Raw genomic sequence first — 16,855 nt, forward strand, 5'->3', positions numbered from 1 at the left:
CTTTAAAAATTGTGTCAGAGCCGGTGGGAGAAATAGACCTACCAAAGGGCATTTGGAGTTTCATGCTTGGGAAGAACATACACTGTAAATATTGAAACGTCTCTTATGATTAAGGTGTTATGCAAAAAAAAAAAAAAAAAAAAGCAAAACCTTGAGGAAGTTAGCAATTTAGTATACTTTCTATATTCCATTTACCAAAGAGAAATTTTGCCAAACTAATTTATAGTATTCAACCATGGTAGCTAAGTAGATTAAGTGTTACATCTGGGTTTCCCATGACTGGGTTGCTGTATAAAATCACAGGCACAGATATTTCTAGAATGCATGCTTTTCTTGGGCAGCATTTCAAAACTAGTTTATCGGTATTTTCAAATGATTAATAATGGGAGACTCTATGGATGGGGAGCCCTTGATCATCCAAATCAAGGGTTACTGACTCATAAGTCTATGGGAGGGCTTCCCTGATGGCGCAGTGGTTGAGAATCCGCCTGCCAATGCAGGGGACACGGGTTCAAGCCCTGGTCCGGGAAGATGCTGCGGAGCAACTAAGCCCGTGCACCACAACTACTGAGCCTGTGCTCTAGAGCCCGCGAGCCACACCTACTGAGCCCACGTGCTACAACTACTGAAGCCCGTGTGCCTAGAGCCCATGCTCCGCAACAAGAGAAGCCACAGCAATGAGAAGCCCCCACACTGCAACAAAGAGTAGCCCCGGCTCGCTGCAACTAAAGAAAGCCCGCGCACAGCAACGAAGACCCAACGCAGCCAAAAATAAATAAATAAATAAATTTATTAAAAAAAAAAAAAAAGTCTGTGGGAGCCAGGCAGGTAATTAATGTATGAAGGGCACAGACCAAAGAGTGGTGGGGACTGTGACAAACTAAGGAGAGAATACATCAAGCAAAGGAGCAGCCATCACTCAGTTCCGACCAGTTGCTGCCATGTGGCAATGGAAGACCGGGGTGACAGAGCTTCTGAGTATTCAAAAAACCTTAGAAACCCAGCTCTTTGTGCATAATATCCAGATTTTTATATGAAATCTCCTGAAATGTAAATGTTGGCAACCAGTTATTTTATTCATAATAGCTTATTATTATTACAGAGGAAGTACACGTGCATCGTATAAAAACGGAAAATGTAGGCCAACAACAACAGAACGTATTCCCACCACTCAGAGAGCACCACTGTTAACAACTTAGTGCATATCCTTTCAGATCTTTTTTATTCATAAATATATAGACATTTTAAAAGCAAAATGATTATGGTTTTGGAACTGGTATTTTATTAATGATTTTGACCTTTCCATTTCAGTAAATTTTCACCCCATCTAATCCCCTGTCCATATTAAAACATTTCCAGTTGACCACAAACATCTTTTGTAGCAATTTGTTTAAACTAACAGGGAACCCAGGACCATGCATTGTATTATTATTGTATACCTTAAGTCTCTTTCATAGCAGTTTTGGCTTAAAAAAAAAAAATCATACTGACTTGCTGAAGAGAGCTGGCCAGTTGCCCTGCAGAATGCTTCACCTCCTAGATTTGTCCAGTTGCTTCCTCCTAGTGTCCGTTAGTTTGTTTCTCTATCCCCAATATTTCCTGTAAACTGTAAGTTATATCTAATACTTCTTTTGGGGTAGGGAGCAGCTAGAATATATGCTAGGTCAGGTTATGTATTTGTCTCATACCAGAACTGGCCTACTGGTAAGTGATACCAAGACTGTTTCCAGGAAATGAGTGATGACAGTCTGATCCCTCCAATATACAGTTACATTTTTGTCCTCAAGTTTGTAAACTGACAGTGTTACTTGGCGCTGTATGAATGTGCAGTTGTCTACCAATCATTTCACCTATGGTGTTTAACACCAATTAATAATCTTTGCTAGGATCAATAGTTTTATTAAAGTTCACAAAATGCCATTTTTCCAATTCTGTCCTTCTTTCTACATTTATTAGCTGGCATTTTTTCCTTCTTCAACTAGGGTTCAAGTTAATACTATAAAAAATAACTCCCAGTGGGCCAAACTCAATGCATTTGGGGACAGGATTTAGCCAGTGGGCTGCCGCCTTCTGATCTACACTCTAAGCCAGACCGTTTCATCACTGTCACCTGTACCCTGCGCATTAGGTCTCGTTGTAACACTCAGTTTCTTTGCATTTGTTGACATGTTGCTTGTAATCTTCTCACCGCATTTTACGTGTGTATTTATCTCCCTGGCTGGACTGTGACTTCCTCAAGGACAGGGACTCCCCCGCAGTATATTTCCTTTGTTTCCCCTAATGTGCTCTTAAAGGTACTTTGGTGATTGCTAATCCTAATTAACAAAAAAGCACTAATAAGAACCAAAAGTTTTCATTATTATCTCTCGTGTTCCCTGGCTTTCCCGCTAAAACTTGCCCTAATTATCTGTCATAGTGAAGCACTTGTCTCATTTACAGTTTACTTATGCCCTGGGAGTCCCTGGGTGGGGGTAGTGGGGAGGGAAGAGGGGAAATAAGCTCTTTATTAGTCTTCAGAAGTTGGAAAGTCATTTTCCAGCTGTGTGACCTTGGGTAAGTCCCATCATCACTCAGAGTTTCTATTTCTTCATTCAGTAAAATGAGGTGACAGCGATATCTCTAAACGCACACCTCGCTTGGCTCTAACTCTCTAGGATACAAGCCTAACCAGTACCTTTTAGTAGATTTCCTCCTAACCCATCTTCCCCTGCTCCCTTCACATGGGTCAACACTATCCTTTCTAAGAGGAGAGTAGCTGAAATAATACCCACAGTGGACAGAATTTGCCTCTGATGACTTCCCGACCATCACAGTTAGACCGGTCTAATCTATATGTCCCAGGAACAGTCTGCTCAGATTTCCAAGGTCAAACCTTAGGACCTCCTTCCCAACGAGGGCCAAGCGTGGACGACAGGGCCCTCCACAAGCAATTGACACAGCAGAGGCCCAGCCTTAGGTCTTCCTTGCTGCAAGGGAGGAGAGGATGGAGAGGATTGAGATTGGTTGGACCCTTGTCCTTCTTGTGGAGTCTTGCCTTTAGGATTCTGAATGCCCCTAGGCCAGCTCTGGGGTATGGGTCCTTCTAAAAAAAGAAATAAAAAGAAATAAAAATGTTTCAACTCACTGCTTCTTCCCAATCCTTTTCTCGCAGTCCTGTTAGTCTCTTTTTATTCCCCCCTTCTTATTCCCTTCCATCTAGGTAACAGTCTCAGGGACCTCATCCAAACGGCTTTCTGTGCCCTGAAACAGCTTTCTCTTATGTCCTCCTTGACTGAGGATGGTCTCCAGCCTGATTATAAACGGAGTCTTACCATTTCTGTGGCCTTGAGAGCTCCAGGTGGAAGGGGAAGCAGTCAAGTCTCTAAGAAGTAAGGCAGAGAACCCGCACCAGCCGGCTTATTCACAAGCCCCATTCTGGCCTGTAACAAACAGGGCTGGCCAGAGCAAATAGCTCAAGTCTGCTGTGAAAGCCTGACTCCTGTCCGTGACTCTCATCTAAAGAGACACAAAACGGATCCATAATTCTTCCATTTCCCCTTTCGCTGTCTCCGGCCTGTTGGCTGTTGATGAAAATCAGGTGGCAAATTGGCCAAACAAGGTCCACCTGTTGCTGTATCCTTGGCAGCATCCCATGAATCTTTCAATACCAACAGGAAATAGTAAATAGAACTTCTAAGGATGAACAATCTCCCCATGAACAGGAAGGGAAACTCTTGAGATGTGGGGTACACTTGGAACTTGCCAGTGATGCTGTGTGACAGCTGGGGCTGCTCCTATGCCATGGCCTGCCTTCCCTGGGCCCGTCTTCATCAGATATTAGCACTTGTTTTTCCTCAGGAAGGAGGGAGAAAGTAGCCCTAGTGGCAAGGACAGAGTCTTGGGGACCCCTCAGGGTGAGGACAGATGAGCACAGACCTAGAAAGGAATCAGCTAGTCAGTGGCAGAGGGAGGCCAAAACCACTGTAAGAAACAAAGGGTCAGAGTGACAGAGTGGACAAGACCCCCGAGAGTAAAACAACTGAAGGGATGGATGTAAGGCTACACGTGCTTGTCTGCATTTCCCAGACCTGGAGCAGCCTGGTGAGAAATTTTCCCAGTCACAGAGCTTTGTATTCACTTATTTAATAACAATAGTTCAGAAGAAGCAATCCCAGCTGTAGAACACGTAATTTTGTTTCAGAACATTACCCTGCCAAAAAAAAAAAAAGTGCATTTCCCCCACTCTGGCACTCCATGGTGTGAATCTGATCTCTTACCTTCACTCAGAGGCCTCTTTTATGCAATTCCCAGGTTTGCTGGCAAAGTCATCTTAGAATCATCCCTAAATGTGGAATTTCTGTTCTCAAGAGTCATTTCCAATATGAAACTCTAAGTGGTGGAGAATAAAGACTAAGGATCAAAGGTTATCAGATTAATTTGCCTAAAACCAATTCATCTAGAGACAGTCTCAAATAAGTATTTATCAAATCTGCAGCATTTCAAAAAGTTTGGCAGATTCACCCTTTCACTTTTCATTGCTGTTGTCTGTACACCTTTGTTAGTCAACTGAGCATGCCACATGCCTGTTTATTTGTTGAGACTATATTGGCCTTTTAACAGCAGGAATGTAGTAGACAGACCAAGGCATCAAAATCATATTGAGCTCTGTTAGTTTTCAAAGCATCTAATTTGGAAAAGAATATTGGATTAAGAAACACAAAAAATGATACACAAAATGTCTGTACCAATTCTATTTATTGCTGGAAACTTTAAAAAAGTTTGAAAAGTAGGTAACAGAAAAAGATATCCATAAAGGTAGGAAGCAATCTCGTCATTTACAAAGTGCTGCAAATTTGATAAATTTATGCTGCTGATAAACTCAGGGGTACTCTTAGATGAAAAGATATAATTCCTTGAAATACCCAAGCGTGACAAAAACGAACAGAACAACTAAATGGCTATAAAAATACCCAAAAGGGAACTCAGCTTTTGGTAAACTGGTCATCAAGTGAACTTTAAGTAAACAAGTTTTTAGTGGATTGGTTTTAAGAGATCTAGCCAAACTGATCAGAACCAAGTGAAAGTGTTTTGCTTCTCTGGCTCCTGGAACCTCAAGAGTTTGGGAGCTGTGGCGGAAATAACTTTGGTTTCCTCTGAGAGGCAGCAGGTCTGGAGAGCTGAACTACTACTAATGAACCAAGTGTAAGAGTCCCCTGACGAGAGAGAGAGACAGAGAGAGACAGAGAGAGACAGAGAGACAGAGAGAGAGAGAGAGAGAGACAGAGAGACAGAGAGACAGAGAGACAGAGAGAGAGAGAGAGAGTGTGTGTGTGCCCGTGTGTGCACACAAACATATACTAGAGATACAGACTAGAATCAGACCTTTAGAAAATACTGGAACCCGCCTGTGTGTGCCTGTTATGTGCTACAGCACAGGCTGCACACCTGGAAAGGCCAGTCACCCACATCACGGCAACTGGAGGGCTCCTCCTCCACAATCCATTTGGAATGTCTTGATCTTTGGGTCTCTGGCCCTTGGGGCCCTCCCTAGAGGACTCTTCTGCCAGGGCTACAGAGTGCCTTCCTTTTCTTGGCTGGCCTCAGAGGGGCCCACTGGCCAGAGGAATTTGTCAATGGTGGTGACGGCAGCGGCAGTGACTGCATCTCAGATATACTGGGTTGGCCAAAAAGTTCGTTTGATGTTTTCCATGAGATGGCTCTAGTAGCGCTTAGTTGTCTTTAACTTCATTTGAAACAATTTTGTTAGATTGTATTGTGACAGCTATCACATCAGTGTGCATTTAAAAAAAAACTTACGAAAATTGGTGTATTTTTGTGTAGCCATTTTAATATTGAAGATAGAAGAAAAAAGGAACATTTTCGGCATATTATGCTTTATTATTTCAAGGAAGGTAAAAACACAACTGAAACGCAAAAAAAGATTTTTGCAGTGTATGGAGAAGGTGCTGTGACTGATCGAACGTGTCAAAAGTGGTTTGCGAAGTTTCATGCTGGAGATCTCTCGTTGGATGAAGCTCCGCGGTTGGGTAGACCAGTTGGTTGATAGCAATCAAATCAAGACATTAACTGAGAACAATCAACGAGGGAGATAGCTGACATCCTCAAAATATCCAGATCAAGCGCTGAAAATCATTTGTACCAGCTTGGTTATGTTCATTGCTTTGATGTTTGTGTTCCACCTAAGTTAAGCGAAAAAAAAAATGTTCTTGAACATAGTTCTGCATGCGATTCTCCACTGAAATGTAACGAAAACGTTCCGTTTTTGAAACAAATTGTGATGGGTGATGAAAAGTGGATACTGTAAAATAATAACGTGGAATGGAAGAGATCGTGGGGCAAGCAAAATGAACACCACCAACCACACCAAAGGCCGATCTTCATCCAAAGAAGGTGATGTTGTGTATATGGTGGGATTGGAAGGGAGTCCTTTACTGCGAGCTCCTTCCAGAAAACCAAATGTTAAGTTCCAACAAGCACTGCTCCCAATTAGACCAACTGAAAGCAGCACTCGATGAAAAGCATCCGGAATTAGTCAACAGAAAATGCATAATTGTCCATCAGGATAACGCAAGACCGCGTGTTTCTTTGATGACCTGGCAAAAACTGTTACAGCTTGGCTGGGAAGTTCTGATTCATCCGCTGTATTCACCAGACAATGCACCTTCAGATTTCCATTCATTTCGGTCTTTACAAAATTCTCTTAATGGAAGAAATTTCAATTCCCTGGAAGACTGTAAAAGGCACCTGGAACAGTTCTTTGCTCAAAAAGATAAAAAGTTTTGGGAAGATGGAATTATGAAGTTGCCTGAAAAATGGTAGAAGGTAGTGGAACAAAACAGTGATTACACTGTCCAATAAAGTTCTTGGTGAAAATGAAAAATGTGTCTTTTATTTTTACTTAAAAACCGAAGGAACTTTTTGGCCGACCCAATAATTGGCAGGGGGCTGTCGGGCATTGAGCCGCTGCATGTGACAGCCGTGGCAGAGCAAGTGCCCATCCAGAGGGAAGCAGCAGCAGCCTTCCTCGTCACTCAGCTGCATCCGGCAGTCCTAGGGAAGAAGGACACCTAGTTTACCTCAGCCCAGGAACCAGGGACATCGTGGAAGTCGGCCCTGCTGGGCACTAGACTCCCAGTGACTGGGAAAAAGGGGGCGGGGTTGGAGGGGGATGAACTCCCAGAAGAGAAACCTGAGAAAATACCTCAGCTGGACGCCAGGTGTCGCTGCTACAGCAGAAATAATGAGACAGGCTCCTATTTCCAGCTGTTACCAGGAGTCCCTAGTTTTGGGAGTCTTGACTCTGGGGAAGCCAGATTTAGAAAGGACTAAACGACCACACCCAGAGAGAGTGGCTGAAGGACGCGAAAGAGACTGGAGATGGGTCAGAGCACCTTCCTGGTTTCCCGTATCCTAGACCTCTCCTACAGACTGCGGCAGTTCTAGGACGCACTCCCCCAGCCCCCTTCTAGCTCTCCTCTGGGAGCCCAGGCGCCCAACACTCACCTCGCAGTGGTAGCACTCAAAGTGATAATCTCGGTCCATGGATATCACCCTCACAATGTCCTCACAGCCCTGAAATAATGCACACCCCCATGGGCATGAGAGCAGCACGATAACCCCAACTCTCCCCTCCCCCACCAGCCCCCCTTCCAACGGGAAGATCATACAAGAGGCCTCCAGAGCCTCTCTGCCACAGTCTGCAGCTTTGAGGTGGCCTCTGCAAACCCTGCGGGAACTTTCCCCCTCTCCTTCGTTGGCCTCCAGGAAGGCATGTTCCCTCGTGGAGCCTCCCCTCTGTCCAGGGGCTCAGGCCTTACAGAGGGAAAGGAAAGAGGCAGGCTACATCAATAAAGTAAGCTAAGCCGGGGACGAGGAGACCCAACAGGGCCTGGTTCCTCGTGGGCTTTTGGCTTCTCTCCCTTGGCACACACAGCGTAAATCATTTCTGACCCCTTCCTACCAGCCCTGAGGATTCTTCCCACCTTTTTCCAGCCCCTACATCTGGGGGCTGGTGACCTTGACTTCAGAGGAAGTCTCCTTCTCTGGACTGGGAGAAAAGAGATGGAGCCTGGGTCCAGCAAGGCTGTCAGACAAGTCCAGGCCCGGATGCTGGGGTCAGGGTGATGACCCAGAGAGCAGAGTCACACGGGAATCTTCGCGGAGTACATTCCTCAGCACCACTGCCTCCCAGGGGAGGCCAGGCGGCATGTCCCCAGTCCCTCCCCAGAGGCAGCAGCACTGGCTGCCCTGCAGGAGAACACAGACATACTGACCTCTGAGGGGAGGATGGGTTGGCCACAGGCCGCACACTTAGGAGCGTAATTCCTGAAAGACAGAGGACAGAGGGGAGCTGAGGCGGGGGAATCCCTGAGCCCAGGTCCACACCACACCCCAGGCGGGGGACTCACTTGTGGTAGTCGGTGACACAGTACACCTGGTTGGAGAAGTCCACAGTGAAGGGGATGCCGTCCAGGCACTTGTTGCAAACGATGCATCGGAAGCAGCCTGGGTGATAGGACTTTCCCATTGCCTGGAGGATCTGGCTCGTGGGGTGGGAGGAGAATCAGTCTCTGCTCTCCAGCTACCGACTGACGTTCCCTGCTGCTCCCACTAGCCTCATCTGAGCCCCTGCTCTCGTCCTAGAACAATGCCGTGTAATCTGGGAGGACCAAGGAGTCTTAAAATGGAGGCAGAAACCCTGAAAAAGGTCTTAGGGAGCATCCAGGCCAGTGTTTCTCAGACTTGGCTGCATATCAGGGTCACCCAGGGAGGTTTTTAAGCCCATCAATGCCTGGGTCCCACCCAGAAGTATTCACCACAGTCTCTGGTGATGACCCAGCATTGGTATTTTCTTTACTTCTTCCCAGGTGACCTGCTAGGCTGCCAGGGCTGTGAACCACTGATTCAACCCAACTCCTCCTTACAGAAAAGAAAACTGAGCTTCAACCGGTCCCAGCCAGTAACAGAAAGGGGATTGAGCCTCAGGACCCCACACTCCTGGCTCAGATGGAGGGCCGGGCTGTGCCTGCAGAGTTAGGGAGTTAGAGATCACGGGAGCCTGGGGTGGCAGGTGGAGGAGTCCAGACTTGATCCCATAGGCAAAGAGAAGCCACTGTAAACAGCGGTTCTGGGGAAGAATGGGACGCAGGTAGTTGCTGATAGGGCTCCTCCCCCCACCTTTTCTCAGTATCCATTTAATTCCTGATTCCACCCCTCGGCCCCTCAGCCTCACAGTCTCAGCTGAAGACACTGTGCTTACCTTCTCCAAAATCAAGTGACCACAGACACAGCATTTCTCAGCTGCCTCCTGAAACCCTGAAAACTAGGAGAAGACCAAGGGAGGATGTTACGGGCCGAGAATGACCTGATGGGTGGAACCCCAGTGGGCCACAGAGAAAGGGGTGGGAGCCAATTCCAGGCCCAGGGGACCCCTCACTCACCAGATAATCTTCCTCACAGTACACAGAGCCGTTGACGCTGTAGAAAGCCTTGCAGCGCAAAGTTCGCCCTAGAAGCAGTAGACAAGGGGCTGGAGCCTCTCCCAGGGTCCAGGCACAGGGCGTCCCCGCCACGGGGTAACTGCTCTCCGGTGTTTCATGATGCGTTTAAATCTGGATTTCAGAGCTTGTCCTCCTAACTGCTGTCTGTCCCGTCTCCCCACACAAATACCCCATCTGATGCAATTCCAATGTGTTTGGTCTCACTCCTGCCAATCCCCACTCCTTCGCTTGCTGCTTCTCCAGCTCCTGCCCCCCTCAACAGTTTTCTGTGACCCTGCTTTAAAGGGGTGCCGCCTTCTCCAGTGCCTGTGCTTGCTCGGGGAGCCACCTGGGAAAGCAAAGCCAACCACAGGCTGGGGGACAAGGTCAAGGGGCTCTGAACACGGGGCCCTACAATGCGCTCAGAGACAATCACACTGTCATGGACTTTGCCCTCTGGGACCTTTCAACCCAGGAGGTTCTGCACAGCTCTCCTATTCTCCTAGCCCTGTCTGTCTCCCAGGGATAGGCTCCATGGAGGTCAGGACATACTGGGACTACTGTTGGGGACAAAGTGCTTTGTTTGAGAGCAAAGTTGGTCCCCTTTCTTGCTGCACTAGGCTGCTTCCCCAAGCTTAGAGGGACCCAGAGTCTCCGGGGTCAGAAGCAGCCCAGGATCTTCTGCAAGCAGACAAGGCAGGACTGCTCCCCATGAAACCAACACCCAGGAACTGCTCCAGGGTGTCTAAATTATCAGGGATGAGGAGGAATGAGACAAGGGTGGAGAATGGGCAAGTTTCCCACCTCTGCCCTCTTCTCATCAAAATCTCCACTGCCAGCTCTGTCCAGTGGTTTAGAAAAGTTGACTTAGAAACTTATGAGACACAAGGGAGTAGAGAGAGGGAAAGAGACATTCCCAGAAGAGGCTCTATAAACAGAAGGACAAACAGATAGATGAACCTAAAGGGAGCCAGGCAGGGGATGGGAGTGGCTGGAGTCAGACAGGCAGAGATAGGAAATTAAAGGTCCAGCAAAGGAATCAGAGTGGGTAAGCAGGGGGGGCCGGGTAATGAGGGAGATGAGGGAAAGGCTGGGGAGTTGAGGCCGCTGGGAGCACCCTCTGCTCCTGGCGGGCCTCCTGAGCTAACAGCAGCGGGCATTCCTGGAGCGTGATGTCATCAGCTTGGCATGGCCCGGTGGCCTGCACTCCAGCGAGGTGGCTGAACTCTGACCAGCCGAGAGAAAACCCCCCTCTCCACTCCCCCACAGCTCCCCGCTCCCTCAGCCCACCCCACCCCTCCCACATTCCAGTCTTTCACTGTCGCCCCAGGCAACTCAAGTCGGCTGCCCAAGACCAAGCCCCTCCAAGGAGAGGCCGGAGGGCTGGGAGGGAGTCCAGGCTGGGCAAGCAGGAAGGCAGAAGAAAGAGGGAGGAATAGAGCGGAGGAAAGAGGCTCAGCAGAGGGAGGGCTGACCTCAGCAAGGGGCGCCAACATGGGGGCGGGCAGGAGAGAGCCAGGTAGAGCACAGAGAAGGGAAGCAAGAGAGAAGGTGGGGGCCAGACCAGCAAATGGAGAGGCACAAGCCCTGCTTTCTCTAGGCACTTGTGAGTGTGTATGTGCGGGGAGTGCTTGAGGCCTCAGGCCCTGGTCCACAAGGTCTGGGGGCTGCACTCACCACAGGAGCAGCAGACAAAGCACTGGGTATGGTAGAGGCTGTCCAGGGCCTGGCAGGCGTTGCTCTGCCCATAGATGCCTTTGTTGCACTTGATACAGGTGCCTGAGAGGAGAGAAGAAGTTGTCAGCATCATGGCGCACTCCCCCAGCTCAAAACCAGGGATTCCTCATCTTTCCTGATGGCAAAGGACCACCAGTCACAGCCTCCTTTTGACGGGCTCCCTTTTGGGAAGAGAGAGTTAATGGGATGCAGCAAGGTTTTGGCTGGGCAGACTTATTCTTGTTTTCTGATTAATCAACAGACATTTTCTGAACATCTATTTAGTGCCTCGCAACAATATTGTGCCCAATACTGTGGAAAATTGGAGAAACTCAAAGATATGGTCCCTGGACTTCAGATGCTTGGTTCCTGTTGGGGAGAAAAGACTAATCAGGCAAGATATGATCCCCGTTGCACTGTGTGGGACAGTCAGAGATGTGAGTCCATAAGGGCCCAGCAGCAGACTGGAAAAAACTTCCTAGTGAAAGCACGCCAGGTGCAGAAAGCCTCTCCAGGACCTCGGCTTCTCCATCTGTCAAATGAACTGCCATTCGGCTACAGAAGGGCTTCTTTTTTTTGCCCCTCCCGCTGCGGAGCACAGGCTCCGGACGACGCGCAGGCCCAGCGGCCATGGCTCATAGGCCCAGCCGCTCCACGGCACATGGGATCTTCCCAGACCGGGGCACGAACCCGTGTCCCCTGCATCGGCAGGCGGACTCTCAACCACTGCGCCACCAGGGAAGCCCCAGAATGACTTCTGCTCTGTACCTCTAGGCTTCCAAAGATGGAAAGAAGGATCTGGCTCAGCAGAGGGCCCTGTGCAGAGGGGACCATGTGAGTGTGACTCCTCTGGGGAGGTGGCTGCTGAGAATGCAGGGTGTGTTCCAAGGATTGAGGGTTGCAGAGGAAGGGGGGAAGGGAGGCAGAACCCCTCATGTCTCCCTGTCATCTTCTATCACAGGAGGAACAGAGCCAAACTGCTCTTCCCTGACATCTCCTCTAAAATACATAACACCTGGCTCTGGCACCCCCCTTTCCTGGGTGTGTTCTTCCCTCCTTCCACTCCCCAATTCCAGGCCCATGAGTGAGGGCTAGGGCCTGTCTTTGGGGAACAGATCCCAACGGGCCCGCCTCACCCCGCCCCACCTCTCCCCCCTCGGCACACTGCCACACTCCTTGCCTGTTGGGGCCCATCCAGTCTTTGCCCAGGGGCTTGGGAGCCCGTGCAGCAGCTGCAGCGACCGATGGGCCCAGGCCTGTCCTGCTCCCACCCTCTGGCAGCTGGGCAAGCCTGCAGCCAAGGAAGAGGGCCCCTACTAGGGGCAGGAGTAGGAGGGTACAGTCAGGCTGGGGGTTCTGTCAGAGGAGGCAAACTGACCCCTAGGGAGAGAAGCAGCCCTCCCCCTCACCGGGGTCCAAGGCTTCCCCAGGGGAGGGGAGCTCTGCCCCAAGATTGCCATGCCAGGGGGCCCTGTCAGAGCCATTTCTTTGGGAAGCCTTGGACATTACGGGAAGACAAGAGCCAACTGCTCAGGCATGTCCGCCTCACCTCCTCTAACCCAGTATATCCACTCCTAGGTTCTTCCTGCCATATTACTGCACTCTCTCCCAGCTCCTTTCTGCCTTCTGGTTCTGATGGCTTAGCCGAGGAGACTTTCTCTCCACCCATCAACCACTTCTCCCCAGCCTCGAAAGGAAACTGCTAAAAGGATCCTGTCACTTAGTCTCCCGTGACCAAAGCATCTGCTCTGGGTTTTCCTCTCTCAGGTGGGGGCAGGGTGGGGGGGAAATGGGGGAAGGTTGGAGTTGAACTAGCCTGCAGCCCTGCTACCTCTGAACCTCCTCCCTTACCTTCCTTCCCTGGCTGGGTTCCTCTCTCTATTTACATTTCTAGCCACAGTGTTCTAGAGCATGGGGTCTGGGGCAGGAACATGGATGGTGAGAAAGGTGAGAAGATGCTGGGAACACTGAAGAGGCTCACAGACCTAGGAGCAGGCCCTCCACTTCTTTCTGTACTTCCTGTCACAGTCACATTAGCATTATTTTATACAGTGAAGTGGTGCCTGTGGGTCTTGACTAAAAGATCGTTCAAGACACCAATATCCCCCCCCCCCCAACAGCCGAGACATATAATCAATTAACACTTCCTGAAGGTAACTGCGTCCGGGAGAGAGGCGGCGACCAGGTTTCTTTAGCAGCAGGAAATAAGGGGCTACTTCGTGCCTGAATTCTGAGCAGGTTATGGCCAGAACTGAAGCCCGGGTTATTTCTGGCAGCTATACACGGTCGCCATCCATCCAGGGGTGATGTTGTCCCGGTGGTCAAGGCTTCTGCCCTGACTTCCGGAGGATGGGGAAAACAGAAGCTGACACCACCGGGTATCGGCTTAAATGCCCACCCACGCACGGAGCCAGCAGGACTGGGGCCAGACGGCAGTAGGGTCTCTGCTTTCCGTCCCAGGGCTTTCTTCCTCCCCCCGGGCTCCTTTCCCCGACCGCGGCCACAGCTCCGCGCGTGTTAGGAAGCAGCTCCCCCACCCCCTGCACCCCACCTCAGCCCAGTGCCGCGCGGCCGGCCCCGCCCGCGGGCACCTGGAGCGCCCGGGCAGGAGCCGGCACGCACGCGGCCCACCCGCCCCGCCCCCCCACCCGCGCATTCCCCAAATTCCTGCGGGCGGAGCCTGGGCCCGGCTGGGGGCGCGGCGCGCAGGAGCCTGCAGGGGCAACGCCGCCGAGGGGGGAGCAAGATGGGGGGATGCTCTCCCAGCCCCACTTGGTTCCCCTCAACAAGGCCTCCTACCGCGAAAAACCCAGGCTCTAAAGCTGAGGAACTGGGATTCACGAGATCATCCGGGGGGTTGAATTTAGCAGGAATAAGTGCCCGTGGTCCATTTGAAACCCAGTGGGAAGGGGAAATTCCTCTTGCCTCTTTCCTAGCCCCGCGTCTCTGCCTCCGACTTCCCAGCGCCCGCCGTCGGGGCAGTGGGGAACCGAATGCGGTGACGGGTCTTTTCCCGTCCCTAACCACTTCTCTCACTCACCAAAGTAGTCCTCTCTGGACTCCGGCTCCCGCATCCGGGCCCGGGCGGCCTCTGGAACGAACGCACCTGGCGGCTCCTCGAGACCTGACGGCTCAATCCCCGAGGGTTCTCCGCGGGCGCCGGCTTCTCGCCCACCTGTGCCCACCGTCAGGCGCAGCAACGCTGTTAGTTCATCTTGGTATCGGGCGCCCGCGGCGCAGTCCCCATAGCCAGTCACCGAGTGTCGTCCGGGTTGTGCCCCTCGTCTCTCCAAGGGCCCTGCCGCTCCCACTCCGGCCCCGGCTAGAGCTCCCGGGCTGCCCAGGGCTGGGGGATACGAGTGGCGGCTTTCCTGGCAGCCGAACCCCGCGGGCCGATGAGCGCACAGTCGGTCCAGGGCAGCGTGGAGCTCGGGGTAGGCGGACGGCACCCCTCCAGAGGAATAGCCCGCCGGAACCCCGGCCAGAGGTGGGCCAAACAGGCATGGCCCGGCGGGCAGGGGGCTGCCGTGGCGCTGGTCGTAGCCCATGCTGATGCCGCTGGTACGGTTGCTGCAGGGTCGGCTACCTCCGGCTCCACCAGCCCCCGCCCCATCCAGCAGCAGACTGCCCCGGGGGCTGGACGGCTTGCTCGCGTCGCTGGCTGAGCTACTGGCGAAACTGGAGCGGGGGCTTAGGGCTGGGGCCGTCTCCAGCCGAAAGTCGGGGGGCAATGACTGAGGTAGAGGCAAGGCCCGGGTGGGAGGCGGCCCCCCGGGAAAGGAGCCTTCGTAGCGCGGCGCCTCAAAGGAGCCGCGAGGGTTCCGCTCAGCGTCCAGGGGGCCTTGCTCCCGGGCTGGCTCCAACGGCTCATCCCCAGGTCCCCCAGTAGCTCCACGGGGCCCTGATTTCCTAGGTCCCCCCAACCCACTCAGGCGCCCCTTGCCCGGCCCGGGGGTCCCATCAGACCCAGACCTGCTAGATTCACCCTTTCTGCGGCCGAACTTGGCGCTGCCGGAGTCCGAGAGTCTTAACTTCTCCAGCAGGCGACTGGCTTTCTCCCCTAACCGCTCCATGCCCTCGGGCCTGGGGCCTCCAGCCCCCTCCCCGCCCGGCACCCTGCAGCGTCTCGGCGGCCGCTTCTCTTTCCCTGCGGCCGGACTTCGCTTCCCCAGGGGCACAGGGTAGGCACAGGGGTTTAGCGGGCGCCCCGGATGCCCGGCGCCAAGAATCCCGCAGCATCCCCCAGCGAGAGGGGTTGCGTCCCCCCGCGCATCAGGGGTTAAGCGGGGCTAGAAGTGCCTACGGCCGCGGCTGTCCGGTCCGCAGGTCTATCTGTTCACGCGTCGACTCGCCCGGCAGCCCCACTCTCCCAGGCCCCCGCCCCCCTCGCTCACACACTCAGCACCGACCCAACTTCTCTCCCAAACTTTTGTCTGCCTGGCCGGATCTACTTTCCTGGAGGGGCGGAGCGCCGTGTGCGAGACGAACGGGGGTGTCGGCGCAGGAATCTGGTGCGCCGGAAAGGGGGGGTGGCGGGTGTTGGTGCTAAGTGTCCTGGAGCTGGAGATCCGCCGACTGGTGGCGAAAGGAGGGCGAGGGGCAGTTTGGACAGTTGCTACTACATCACTCAAGAATTGGGACACGAAAAAGTGGGGGAGGGGGAGGGGAACTCTTTGTTTGCAGTTGGAATGCGCGGAGGGGCACGGTGGAATGTCGCGGTTCAGAAAGGGGCGACGCGAGGCATGTTCTGCGCAAACACCGTGACTTTGTTCCTAGTGTGGGGACTGTGGGAGAGATGTGAAGGGACTGATACAGAAGTAGTGAGACAGGGAGAGAGAAGAAAGGTAGATACATAAAGAGGTTCAGAGACGCATAAGAGCCCAGAAAGGCGAGGAAGCCCTTATAGAGAGGTGGTGGAAGACAGGTATGGAAAGAAAGGAGAGCCGGACCAAATGGGATCGTGGGTGGTGCGGAGACGGAAGGCTGAACAGACCAAGAGAAAGACAAATTTGTTCAGGTCCAGAGAGAATGAGAGACGAACAGATAAGCTGCAATAAAAAGACAACTTTCTGAACCCAAAACTCTGTAACGGGAGGGAGGGAGCTTTCGTGTGTATGTAAAAGGAGAGAGGAAGAGGCTTGGGACTAATCTCTACCTTCAGGGTAGGACAGATAGAGGGATAGATAGACACCCCCTGGTGTTGGGAAATGAGATTTTTAGCAAATATTTCAGGTGACTGGGGATAGAAGGCCCGGTTTTAGAGCTAGCGAACGCCTCGCCCTTGGTTGGCCCACAGTAGTTGGTGATAAAGAATAAGTACTAACTTAAAAGGGAGAAAAAGAAAATGTCATTTAGAGGAGATAGCAAGTGAAAATGATCAAGGTGGAAAAGGAAAAGAGGCTGATCTTGGCCATACTAGGAGGATCAAGAATAAGGAAAAGAGGAAGCCATGGCTGAAGCTAAACATGCCTAATTAAGTATCAGCCAACTGATTTTGCCCAGACTAGCACATGGCGAGGGAGAGGGGAATGGAGAAAGAAATGACTCCTTCGTATTTAGATAGTAAATTCGTATGAAAATTATATGCAAACAAATCATGCATATTATTTTCATCTCAACATTTTGAACACCTTTTATAATTTTAGTGTAGCCTTAGGGAA

General features: G+C 51.6%; 1 protein-coding gene across 1 annotated transcript; it reads right to left on the reverse strand.

The window, feature by feature from the left end:
• Positions 1–6,749: 6,749 nt before the first annotated feature.
• AJUBA (ajuba LIM protein) lies at positions 6,750–15,547 on the reverse strand. Its single transcript, XM_029239623.1, has 8 exons — positions 14,236–15,547; positions 11,157–11,258; positions 9,441–9,508; positions 9,260–9,322; positions 8,409–8,539; positions 8,274–8,325; positions 7,504–7,572; positions 6,750–7,050 (listed from the first exon to the last, which is right to left on the reverse strand). Exons 1-8 carry the CDS (start codon positions 15,266–15,268, stop codon positions 6,895–6,897), a joined length of 1,674 nt encoding a protein of 557 aa, XP_029095456.1. The 5' UTR covers positions 15,269–15,547; the 3' UTR covers positions 6,750–6,894.
• Positions 15,548–16,855: the final 1,308 nt, after the last annotated feature.

This window comes from Monodon monoceros, unplaced genomic scaffold, assembly GCF_005190385.1.
Source record: "Monodon monoceros isolate NGI ecotype Baffin Bay Population unplaced genomic scaffold, NGI_Narwhal_1 Super_Scaffold_21, whole genome shotgun sequence".
In the NCBI taxonomy this organism is placed as follows: Eukaryota; Metazoa; Chordata; class Mammalia; order Artiodactyla; family Monodontidae; genus Monodon; species Monodon monoceros.

Excerpts from the sequence above, each read along its gene's own strand:
- AJUBA (XM_029239623.1), bottom strand. The coding sequence starts at position 15,268 with ATGGAGCGGTTAGGGGAGAAAGCCAGTCGCCTGCTGGAGAAGTTAAGA. Across the intron at positions 11,259-14,235 it reads GTCCAGAGAGGACTACTTTG|GCACCTGTATCAAGTGCAAC; the intron begins GTGAGTGAGAGA and ends CTCTCCTCTCAG. Across the intron at positions 9,323-9,440 it reads ACTGTGAGGAAGATTATCTG|TTTTCAGGGTTTCAGGAGGC; the intron begins GTGAGTGAGGGG and ends GTCTTCTCCTAG.